Below are 13,042 nucleotides of genomic sequence, written 5' to 3'. Positions count from 1 at the left end.
TAAATGCGAAGTTATGCACTATGGGAAGAATAATCAACATCATGAGTATACAATGGGTGAGGAAACAACACAGAAACCAATCAAAGTGGAGGATAAAGTGAGATAGCTGGAAGTCAAATTTGATATGAAATTAACTTTCAGTCTCCATGCAAGTGATGTAGTTTACAAAACCATTATAAGACCAACATTGGAATACTGCAATACAGCTTGGTATTCATTGTATAAGAAAGATGAAGATCTATTAGAAAAAGTGCCACAACGAGCCACACGACTTATTCCTGAGATAAGGCATTTATCCTACCAAGACAGACAGATTGAAAGAACTGAATCTTCCTACTTTAGCCTACCGAAGAGAAAGGTCAGATGTCATACAAATTTTCAAAATTATAAAAGGATTTGATAACCTTGATGCCAACATGTTTTTTGATATGGATGAGAACTCAAGAACAAGAGGACCTGACAAACCACTTTTTCATTCAGAGCTATAAATAATTGGAATTCTCTACCTGGGCATGCTGTTAAAGCCAATACAATAAACCGATTCAAATTAGCATTGGAAAAATATTGGACAAACCACCCAATAAAGTACGACCCTTACACCAGATGCACTGGAGAAGTAATGAGAGGCAAACAAGCAACGCTTCCAGCCTCTAAACCCAAGTAAACCCAAGTAAACTGACAAACAAAAAAATAGTATGTCAAATGTAAAAAATATCATTTCCGGTCATTTTTGGCCAAATATAAATATGGGTATTCTGAACAATTTGAGACTAAAACCAAGTTTCTATGACAACCGGTTTTTGAGATAATGACAAAATTTAAAGTTGAGGTCATAGGTCAAAAGTCCTACTTCCGGTCAGTTTTCACAAAAAACTTTCATTTGGGTGGATATAAAAATGCATATCGAGAGTACTTTGACACAAAAATTATATTTCTATGTCTGTTAGTTATCGAGAACTGCTAATGCTCTAAAATATGGACAAAATTGTGTAAAAATGTAAATGAAATTATGTCAAAGGTCAAAATATAATTTCGGATCTTTCGGCCGAACTTTTGCATTACCATGAATATAAATGTTGGTATTCTGCATTATTTGAGACTAAAATAAAGTTTCTATGACAACCGGTTTTGAGATATGGACATCATTTAAAAGCAAGGTAAAAAATCATACTTCCCGCAATTGTATACAAAAAACTTTCATTAGAGCATATACAAACATACATATTCTGAGTACTTTGGTACCCAAATTATATTTCTGCGACCTCAGGTTCCTGAGAAATGCGAAAAAATGATAATTTGTTAAAACTAACATGGCCGACTAAATGAGTCAAAAGCAATCTCATGGGACACGATTTGAAAATGTTAACAACCTGATCTGGTTACTAGACATACTTGGGATTATAAAAAATCACATTAAAAAAATATACCTGAGAGGTGCATGGGAACCCCCATTTCCTACTAGACTATACCATGTAGGGGTGTCATTTAACAATGTTCTTGCTCAAATACTCAGTGTCTACAGCACTGGAGTCTTCTTAAAATAGTCCTGCGGCCGCCCCTGTCATCATCAGACACATTCAAATCAAAATATTCAATTAAAAGATGCAAGAAAACAAAATAAGCTCACCAGAACAAAATTAAAAATATTATAGTAATGATTTATCGATTAATAATAAGTAAAACAGGTGAGAAAATGCTTATAAAATTATAAGAAAAACAATTACAGCATTACGCCAGCTACATCCATAACATAAATTCATATAGGTGCGGGAAACTATAACTATAATATCTGTTTAATGTCACAGAAACTAACCTCTGCCAAGCCTTCTAAAACTCGTATGGTAATCAGTACATTGGAGCTCACGCCTGAAGCCCAAGGAGTAAAAGCTGCTAATACGTTTTGCCAGATAAGATAGAATATCAATGCTGGTTTTCCGCTAGTTTTACTAACCAACCAACCTCCAGGGATTGCGCCTAATGTATAACCGTAATAAAATGATCCAAGTATATACTGTTGTGTTTTATCGTCCCAATCAAACACTGGTATCTAAAAACAAAAGTACAGCACATCATTATCTTAAACATGCGAAAGCAGCGGGTTGTTGTGAAGAGTATTCTTATGTTTTTGTTCGTTGGTTGCGTTCTACTCACATCATATGCAGAGCCGTATATATTCAATATATGTAGCGGCTCTAATCATCTGTGCGCAAGTTCCTCCATACCCTTGTATTGATTTCCACCGAGACTTCTTCCCTTTTAGGCTCTTATGACGAACTATGGAGGCGTCAAGATTATTTGTTATTCCCTGTATGGTAGGCCTAATTATAGTTATATATATATATATAGTTATATAATAGAAATGACTTACCGAACGGACATATGGAATCGTAGAAAGATTTGAATTTGCTTTCTGTTCCTCGGTAGAGTTCAACTGTCTTACCATGTGGATAATGGTAATATTAATATTTATTCTTACGCAATAAGCAGAAATGAATACAAAGCAACAAATTACTGCTACAGAATATCGCTTCATTTTGAAGCCGTGTTGACAATCCCATTAACCTCGAGTGTATAGTTAGGATTTACGTAGGTTTAGATTTTTTCTTTTTATTTCGACTCTTATCACTATCGAAATTTTTGTTCTTACCTATTGTGCCATATAATCTAACCTTCATTTTAGGGTCAAATTGCTTTTGTTCCTCGAGACGGAAACAAAAGATGATTAGAACCACAAAGTTTTAATTAGATAGTTAAAAAACATAGGTATCAACGGAATTTATGGATCAAAGCTGTCTTTGCAGGTAGAAAACACAGGGTGAAATTGAAGAGTTTTTTTCTCACCATGACTAACACCAAACGGAGGAATCCCAAAAGGATCATGGCTTGGTCCAATCCTGTTTGTTGCCTTCATTGATCGCGCAAAGTGATAATAAATAGGATTTAGTTTACCCCTGTGCTCTACCATTCCTATTTTGGTTGCACTCGCGCACAGTAATAAAAAATAGGATTTAGTTTAGTACTGTGCGCTACCATTCCATTTTTAGTTGCACTCGTGCACAGTGATAATAAATAGGATTTAGTTTAGCACTGTGCGCTACTATACTCAATTTGGTTGCACTCGCGCACAGTGATAATAAATAGTATTTAGTTTAGCACTGTGCGCTACCATACCCATTTTGGTTGCACTCGCGCACAGTGATAATAAATAGGATTTAGTTTAGCAGTGTGCGCTACTATGCCCATTTGGTTGCACTCACGCACAGTGATAATAAATAGGTTTTAGCCTAGCACTGTGCGCTACCATACCCATTTTGGTTGCACTCGCGCACAGTGATAAGGATTTAGTTTAGCACTATGCGCTACTATACTCATTTGGATGCACTCGCGCACAGCGATAATAAATATGATTTAGTTTAGCACTGTGAGCTCCCTTACTCATGTTTGTGACACTCAAACTCATAGTGATAAAAAAATACGATTTAATTTAGCACTGTGCGCTCCCATACTCATGTTGGTGGCACCTGTGAACATTACTAATCCAAGTAAATCTACAGAAAAAGAGAAGCGAAAATTTAGAAAATTTTGCAAAGTACAAAGCCCTATATGATAGGAACTTCTCTTTGTTAGATCCACGAAAAAGAAATTAAAATCATGGATGACCAACGGGCTTTTAACCTCCATCTCATACAAAAACAAAAACATTCGACACCCTTCCAACGCTATTGAAATACAAAAAGTATCGTAATAAGTTAAATAATCTTCTAAAAAGTGTTATAGTGGATTATTATAAAAACTTTTTTAATAAAATCAAATCCAATATAAAAGCTACTTGACGTACTATAAACTCTATACTTAAACCATCAAACAACACAATTCCTAACATTAAGATAATGAGTAATAGAAATTTAACAAAAGACCCGAAAACTTATTAAACAACAATTTTACTAATATGGGGCATGAATTAGCAAAAGAAATCGATACTAGTTCTATCAATAGTTTCCATCAGTATCTTAGTCCTCCTACTCCAAATTCCCTTTTTTTATCCCCAGTTTCGGAACAAGAGGTTCTAAAAATTGTCAACTCTTTCAAAAACAATAAAGCTGCTGTAATTGACGATATATGTGGCAATATTGTTTAAAAATCAATAGACCTTATTCTTTCTCCACTTACATATATTTGTAATTTATCTTTATCCACAGGACCTTTCCCTAAAAGCAAAGGTCACTACTATATTTAAAAAAGGTAACAAATCTGATCCTAATAATTATCGACCAATTTCTGTTCTTACTTTCTTTTAAAAAATTCTTAAAAAACTTATCTATGACCGTACTTATAATTTCATTAACCGACAGAACATTTTCTACACAATAAACAATACGGTTTCAGACAAAACTATTCCACTTCTTTTGCTTTAATTGATCTTACCAACAAAATTGTGGATGCTATTCATAATAAGTTGTTTTCGTACGTCTGGCTTATTCATTGACGACCTGTCTAAGGCATTCGATACCATTGATCACACTATTTTACTTTTTCAAAACTCTTTAACTATGGTATCCGTGGCATTACTCTTGACCTTTTTACAGATTATCTGTCCAATCAACTTCAATGCACCTATATCAACAATGTTTTTTCCGATTTTAAACCTATTGTTTGTGGTGTTCCTCGTGGTCTCTTTTTTTTTTTTATTGTATATCAATGATTTACCTAATGCATCTGACTTCCTTTCTTTTTATTTTTATGCTGATGAAACCACCAATTTTTATTCACACACTAATTTTGATTTTATTTGCAATACTTTTAATAGGGAATTGAAGAACGTGAACGATTATTTTAATGCAAACAAACTTATAAATATTAACAAATGCCTTTTTATGCTTTTTGGTTTTCGACACCAAGATTTGATTAACGACACTCATAATGTTTACCTTGCTGCCCACAAAATTCCTCTTGTTAAGCATACCAAATTCTTTGGAGTAGAAATAGACGACGAACTAAACTTCAAACACCACATTAAAGAAATTGAAACTAAAATTTCGAAAAATATTGGAATTTTATATCGTCTCTCATTTTACTTGCCCAAAGAAGTCCTTCGCATGATTTATTGTTCACTTGTTTTACCTTTTATTTCTTACTGTAATATTGTTTGGGCAAACAACTATGAACAATCCGCCATTTTCCTACAAGTATAGGCCTAGTTTAGCCTAAATATTTTTTTTTAAATTTTGAATATAGAATTTCTAATAATACTATTAAATTTATATATTTATTTTCAGTTATTATTTTTTAAGTACAGTAAATATAAATATTTATCTCATTATTTATAAATAATTTGTGTTTTCATTTTTTCTTACAGGTGTCAAATGAGTAATTGTGATGTGTTCGTTTAGAAAATCGTTTTAAAAATGTTTTATTGAATATTGTTTAAAGTTTACCTGCAAGTACATTCCAGCACAATGAGGTTTATTCAATAAAGGAAGATGATGCATGACGATGATTTTTACGTTCGATATCCGCCACTCTGACGTGAGCATGGTTTTAGGATAATTAGATAATAATAATAATAATAAAATATATAGATAATATGCAGTTATAAATCAATCTACCGGGCCTATACAGTAGGACTATGATGTACAATGATAGATGTGAGAATAATAATGGATGAATAATAAAGGTGGACACGATTCTCAAAGAGGTAATCTTGCAGTGATATTTAAACATTTAGTTACGAACGGCGTATGGATGTGAGACACTGAGTTGTACTTAATTATTTTTACATTAAATTATTATTATAAATGAAGAAATAAAAGATATTCAAATTAAAACTATAGTATCGCCGACTTATAGGCCTATACATAAATTATATACATCGCTTCACAAAAACACGTGCAGGAAACCTATCATAGATGTTTCAAACGTATGGTTATTAGTAATAGGCCTATAGGCCTACGTCATCTTTACACGGACCATGGACAACGATCGTACGTGTTTTGTCCATGATTTGACTGTGTGTTTTTAGTCGCGTGGACGCGACTCTATAGTTCATTATGTCGGTCGGTCGGTCTGTCTGTCGGTCCGGTATCACTATGCGTTTTAGCACGCGACTTATGGCTGTTGGCCTTGTTTTAAAAAGGGAATTCCTCGTCAGCAAAATAACGTAGGCCTACAGTTAACGGCTGCACGATCATTAGAAGGCGCATCTCCGTTATGGCTTATTTGGGGGGTTAATTTCAGTAACTCGCCTTTTAACGATCCGCATATAATAATCATTTTTACTAGAAACTATTTTAAACATTAGAAATAAAAATATACACGTGATTTGCCTCAACAATAATCATTATAATTATACGTATAGCTCTAGCGGCGCGCCATACAAAATACCGGAAGTTGATTTTATCGCGACCGATTTTAAACGCGACGGGACCGATTTTAGACGCGACCGATTTCATCGTAAACCCTGCGCTGCTGCTGCTGTCACTGCTACCTGCCTGCCATAACATTTACAACAGCTTTTTACAAAACAACGGCGGCAGTATGGCCGTCCCAAATCACAATCCACCTCACGGAATGGAAAATTACGACTTTGGGGCACTAAGTGAAGAGCAACAAGATAAACTAAATCAGTTCAAAGTAGGGATCTGCAATCATGCTTCTTTTTGTTGTGCTTTTTTCTCCTTGACGACGAAGGTTGTGAACAGGCCGCGCCTCTAGCTAGGCCCTAGCTAGTAGGCCTAGGCTAGGCCTAGGCCGCCTAGATTCCCCATGTAAGCTAGGCCTACCACCGTCTAGCCTAACTAGTTAACCTACTTGACTTAACTTTAAAGCCTTATTAATTATAGCGTAGGCCTGGGCGCCAGAATTTTGTATCTAGGCCTAGCCTCTAGCTATGAGATGACTCAATCAACTTTGTTTATTTGTTGTATTGGCCCGATTTTGTTTGTTGATTTTGTATGATCTGGAGGTAGGTGGGGAGGGGGGGGGGAGATACCTACTAGGCCTATCTAGTCAGGCTAGGCCCTAACTATACTATTAGGCTAGGTTGGGCCTATATTCTGTTGTTTGTCTCCATCATTAATTTTGATTTGTCAGCGCCGGATTGGAACCATACTGGAACCGGTTTGAAAGACCCTTATTTAGTAAGTCTAGAAAGCCAAAACAGACCCCACTGGCCCAGGGCACACCCTCCGCACGCCCGCCCCCCACCACCCCCTTATAAATCTGGAGAAACAAAAATTATCCTACCATAAGGGAAAACAAATCGGGAAAAGAAGCGTAAAAAAGAGTAAAGTACTTTCACTTTTGATTAAAATGCATTGTTTCAGCACTGTGCTCATTTACTTTTTATTAGAGGTCACCATTACCATTGCTGTGGGTGTGTAGAAAGCGACGACCTCGATTTGGACGACCCCAACGACCCGGACGGCCTCGAATTGGACGACCCATATAGCCTAGCCTAGCATAGGACTAAGTGTGGTATAACATCCCGAAGCCGAACATAGCCAAAGATCTTTAAACCATACCTTATATAATACTCGCAAGCAAGCAATTGAAAATACAGAAATATCGCCATTTGATACTGAATGTGTCGATACGAACAAACGAACAGATATGGAACGCCAAGAGTGCATCATTAAAACTGCATTCGACTCGATTAGCACACGAAATATCATAAACATGGCAAACCGGGTCAAAACGGCCCCTTTTTCAGCGGCGGGTAAGGTTTGCTCAGTGGATTGGTCATCGTTAACCCAAATAATCAAATCAAATCAAGGCTATCTGTATGTTTGCCCCCAAGATGGCGGCCAACAACATGACTTTATTTTATGTTGCCAGATCTATGTAACTAGCTAGAGAGGATTTGTTCAGAATACATCATTTACTCTAATGGATTTTTTCTCGAAAAATGACTGGAAGTATCACTTTTGATCTTTGACCTGATTATAATATAATTACCATATTTAAATTAACCTAAAACAATGGTTTTTTTCTTTTTAAATGTTCGCACTTGGTGAGTGGACAAATTTACAGAAGATAAAAATGAGGGCCGCCATACCCCCAAAAATACAAATTAGGTTTTAAGATAGGGTTCTCCTATCTATGCAACTATTCGTCGTAGAATTGTAATTTGAATAGAATTGTTCAGCAGGTGCATTATATTTACTGTAATCGAAAATATGAGGAAGTGTTACTTTTGATCTTTGACACAAAATTAATTAAATTAAATGCGTGATGCAACGATTTAAAGGCAACTGCGAAGAAAAAAGTATGGTTATTCCAGAATTGCGTAGAGTAGTAGTAGTAGTAGTAGTAGTTTCAAATAATATTCTTTGTTTTTATTTCATTGGTTATTATCATTCTTTATTCTGCCCTTTATTCTGCCCGTAATTCTGCCCGTAATTGATCAAGATTTTGCAGTTATATAGGAAAATATATGTTGTATGAAAGATAAATGGTCAGATTATGGACGTATAATTAGACGTCCATGGTTCAGATGAATATTGGTTATTATCTTTTCTGTTCTTTATTCTGCCCGTAATTGATCAGGATTTTGCAGTATATAGGAAAATATATGTTGTATAAATAAGGCCTGTGTATAAAAGATGGATGGTCAGATGGATATAGATAAGAGAAATACTTATGTCTGTTGTTAATGATGTTATTAATAAGTTATTGTGTTATATTTGTTTTCATAAGATGTCAGCAATTATGTTTTTGTGAATTAATGAGTATTCGTCATTTTAGGCCTACAGTAAAACAAATTGTCATGTTGCTCAAGCAGAATATTTGTTTTTTAAATTTGGATCGGTTGGTCGGGATTTTTTTGAAGTCACTAAAGACTACGAGGACACTATTTATACAATAGTGTCTGAACAATCTACACACGGTTTGCTTGATACGTCAACAGTTGGCGAATCTAGTGCAGCAGATCCGGAGACTTGGTAAAATAGTGTCCGTGTGTGACTAGGGAGAATGTATTAGACCTAAAATTCATTGACTTATAATGTTAAATAGAGGGCACAATTTTTAAAATGTGTTCGTACGTAGCCAAAATTGATAAAATTACAGTTTAGAAGGCTCATTTTAAAACAAAAAAGGCTCGCATCAAACAAAGAATGTAATACAATTATAAAGTAAAAAAGTCCCTCAAAAGCAAAAAAAAAGAAAACCGCCGACCGATTTTCAAGATTTTGGGTAAAATAAATCTCTGAACATTAAAAAAAACAACCTGTAGAAACTATGCAGAATCAACAAAAGTATGTTATGGTGATTCAAATAATAAACGCTAGTTGCAGCAAAGTTTCCCGTAGATTGAGTTATTAAAATGTCAGTCACTAATGTTAGCCTGTATTACTATTATTTTATAAATCTATTGAGAATTGTTCATAATGCGTTAAGTTTATCATGTTCTATAACCAATCACACAATCAATTTATTTTTTCCAAATAAAAGCAGTTTACAAATGGATTTAACAAGATTAATTAAATTGAAGAAGGCATGGTCAAAAAGCAGATGATTGTCTTTGTAAACAAAGATGGTATTTCGACAAACATATTAAAAATAAATTAAAAAGAAATAAATCATGGACGTATAATTACATCTCGTCTTCTTATAACGAACACTATAGGCCTACCAAGCAGCGTGTTGCGAACATGTGCATGGGGAGGGCCATAAGAAATATTGTATACGGTCAAACCTTACCTGCCGCTGAAAAAGGGGCCGTTTTGACCTGGTTTGCCATGTTTATGATATTTTGTGTGCTAATCGAGTCGAATGCAGTTTTAATGTGCACTCTTGGCGTTCCATATATGTTCGTTTGTTCGTGTCGACATATTCAGTATCAAATGGCGATATTTCTGTATTTTTTCAATCAATTGCTTGCTTGCGAGTATTATAATAAGGTATGGTTTAAAGATCTTTGGCTATGTTCGGCTTCGGGATGTTATACTACACTACCTAGGCTAGGCTATATGGGTCGTCGGTTTCGTGTTATGGGTCGTCCAATTCTAGGTCGTCCATTTTCGAGGTCGCCCGGGTCGTTGGGGTCGTCCAATTCGAGGTCGTCACTTTCTACACACCCCCATTGCTGTCTGTAAATTTGTAAGAGTTGCGAAATGAATTGCCGGCCTATTTTTACCTGAAAAATAAATTTGGCATTTTGGTCCCTGGATGTAACATGATATTGATGCGTGTATAGTACCCATACTCAGGGCACGAACGATTCGTACAAAGGACACCGCCATACAACCACGTAGGCCTACCTATTGTTTAGATCGCTGGCAGTCAGCAAGCATAAATGGTGTACAGTATATACGTCAAAAATGGAATGCCATTGGTTACCTACAGATCATCATCATAATGGATATGTTATAATAATATCGTAGGCCTACACTTACTGTGGTAACTGTGTACTGTAGTATACATTATAGCAACCGATTTTTTTTCTAGGCCACCCACCCAACTGTATCAATACCTATTTATTTATTTAATTTCTTCAACAAATTGATGTAAATAAATATTGAGCTATATAATAAGCATTACATTTTCGGGGCTTCCCCTAGATGTACGTTCGCATTGAACTTGAACGCAATCAAAACTAAATACTAAGTGAATGAAATAGGCAACAAAATGTTATATCGTCCTGTATTTAGTCATGTGTGTTTATTGGAGGGAAAAAGTATGATCGTTTTGCTCATTGGTAGCATGTTGCAATGAGAGTGTCTTTTCCTGCAAATTAGAGGTGCCATTTATCATGAATTTTATGTGCGAGAGTACCATTTCTTCCGACCATCTGGGGCGTCATTTAACAAAGTTCGCTTCGCCACAGGTCCTGTCGACGGCCCTGGAAAAGCAACTTTCCCCGCCGGCTTGCGCGAAACGCCCTGTTGTGACGCTTTTAAAAATAGGCCTATAGGAAAAATGTCACCCTTTAATAGGCTAGTACCCCAGTTTTCATATTTAAAATATCAATTTTTAATACATTTACTATAATAACGTGAGAGTGCCATTTCCAACCATCTAGAGGTTTTACATTTTCAAAATCGCCTAAAAAAACAAATTGGGCCACTCACTCGAGTATATAAATATATACAAATTGTACACGAAAATTTGTAAAAGAATAAAATAGCAATGTTTCCAAAATTGACTTTCTCCAAGTGCTTCATTATGCGTGAGCCACCATGGCATGAAAGGCAGCACAAAACCAGGGTTATGCCCTCAACTACCTCAGACGTGTCTCGGCAGCCTCCAGATGTCGAGAGTACATTATGAGAGAAAATACAGAAAATCTGTGTTTTTAGTCATCCATTCCACACAGCTACAGCATACTCCAGTATAGGGCGTATATAAAATTTGATTTTATCTTTCTCACAAGATCCAGACGATCGGGCCCTGTGCGCACGAAGACAATCAGGGCTAACGAATAGGCCTAGGACGATCTGGACCAATATGGTTCTGAACACGGGACGATTGGGCCAACGCATGAGGCGATCGGGGTTTTTTTAACCATGAAATTAGTTGCCCTTAGTTATTTTGGATAATAATTTGACCTCATCGACAATAGCTACTAAACTAGTACTGTACTACCATAGTCACAATCATAAATGCAGAGCTTTTTATATACTGTATATATATATAATTTAGGTTGCTACAAGACTTGCAAATGAGAAGTATTTACGTGAACATCCTGAAGTGGACTTATTACTTGCAGCTTTTTTAGGGTAATTTTAAATTAATCTAATGCATATTTTTCTTAACAATATTGATATTTTTATTTTATCAAATTATTTAAGATCAATTTTAAATTATTTTTTTATAGAGATGTATTAAGTAAACGTCCAGACCGTATTCATGATTTTGCAGCCAATTGGTTTACAAGTCCACTGCTACAAGACACAATCAAGGAACAACTGGAACAGCGGGAAAAGGCATTACGAGAAGCAAGGCTTAATAGAAAACTTTAAAATAATAAGATCTATATTGTCAATGTCGGCTGCAACCTGCAGAAAGATTGAATAATACTGTATATATTTTGAAATTGGAAGAATTGTGAATCTGGATTGACTTAAAAAAAGATGTGAAAACTTGTTAAAAGCTTGATATCAGAAATGATTGCATGACCTAAAACAGTTTTGAAATAATTTATTATAACATGTTTGACAAATTTATTTTGAAATACCAAAAGTTAAAAAATTGTAAAATTCATGGTTGTTTTGTTTTTGTGTGTTTTTTAGTTATACCAATTTGTTAACGGAAAACACTTTTACTTTTACTCTGTTCATCCAAGTACTCTGTTCATCTAAGTACTGTACATGTGTCAATTTACTCACTTTGATCAAGTTAGGGTTGGCAATGCTCACAGAATCAGTACTACACTCCAAGGATAATGCATGTACAATTTACTGCTATACTAAAATGTTGTAAATAAAGAAGTTGTTATTGTAAAACATTATATATAAAGGCCTCCTATTGTATTTAAACTCAGATTTTCAGTTCATCTATCAATATATATTAAATATTTATTTGTCAATTGATGATAAATGCCTTTGATACTGTAGTAGTACAGTCGTAGTACTGCTAGAGTCATATATAGTATTTTTTATAATAATGAACAAATTTGTGGGCAAATTAAAAAGAAAATAAGGGCAACCAAACTTTGGATAACAAAAAATGAATTCTGCAAGCTGTGGTTGGGGTAAAGTTAGGTGTTGACACTAGCATGTGATGATAGCCCATGCTTTGTGTTTCCTTATTTTAAATTCAGAAGGAATCACATGTAAACACAAGACTTGTTGAAATCGCCATTACACCATTATACTATATTTTTTATACACACGGTGTATAAAAAATATACAGTTACATCATATATCTGAAGTAAAAACATGAGATGTTCGGTCTTGGAAAAAAAAAAATTTCAACAATGCCTTCTATTTATTATCGAGACCAGAGATCAGGAGAGCAGTTATGATATTTATCTTTTTACCAATATTAAGTGTATAAGCTGTACTAAAACAAACCCATTTTTTTCTTGAAAAGCCACCCTGAC

General features: G+C 35.0%; 1 protein-coding gene across 1 annotated transcript; it reads left to right on the top strand.

Moving 5' to 3' along the window:
- The first annotated feature begins 6,429 nt into the window (after positions 1-6,429).
- LOC140051648 (RIIa domain-containing protein 1-like) lies at positions 6,430-12,197 on the top strand. Its single transcript, XM_072096923.1, has 3 exons — positions 6,430-6,630; positions 11,641-11,717; positions 11,816-12,197. The coding sequence occupies exons 1-3, from the start codon at positions 6,535-6,537 to the stop codon at positions 11,958-11,960; spliced, it is 318 nt and encodes a 105-aa protein (XP_071953024.1). The 5' UTR covers positions 6,430-6,534; the 3' UTR covers positions 11,961-12,197.
- The last annotated feature ends 845 nt before the right edge of the window (positions 12,198-13,042 follow it).

The sequence above is a fragment of the Antedon mediterranea genome, chromosome 6 (assembly GCF_964355755.1).
Source record: "Antedon mediterranea chromosome 6, ecAntMedi1.1, whole genome shotgun sequence".
Classification (NCBI taxonomy): Eukaryota; Metazoa; Echinodermata; class Crinoidea; order Comatulida; family Antedonidae; genus Antedon; species Antedon mediterranea.
The sequence above is the reverse complement of the archived record's forward strand: the minus strand, read 5'-3'. Positions and strand labels throughout refer to the sequence as shown.

Bases quoted from the DNA above. Each gene is read 5' to 3' on its own strand.
- LOC140051648 (XM_072096923.1), top strand. From the start codon at position 6,535: ATGGCCGTCCCAAATCACAATCCACCTCACGGAATGGAAAATTACGAC. The intron at 6,631-11,640 runs GTAGGGATCTGC...TATATAATTTAG, and splicing joins ATAAACTAAATCAGTTCAAA to GTTGCTACAAGACTTGCAAA. The intron at 11,718-11,815 runs GTAATTTTAAAT...ATTTTTTTATAG, and splicing joins TTACTTGCAGCTTTTTTAGG to AGATGTATTAAGTAAACGTC.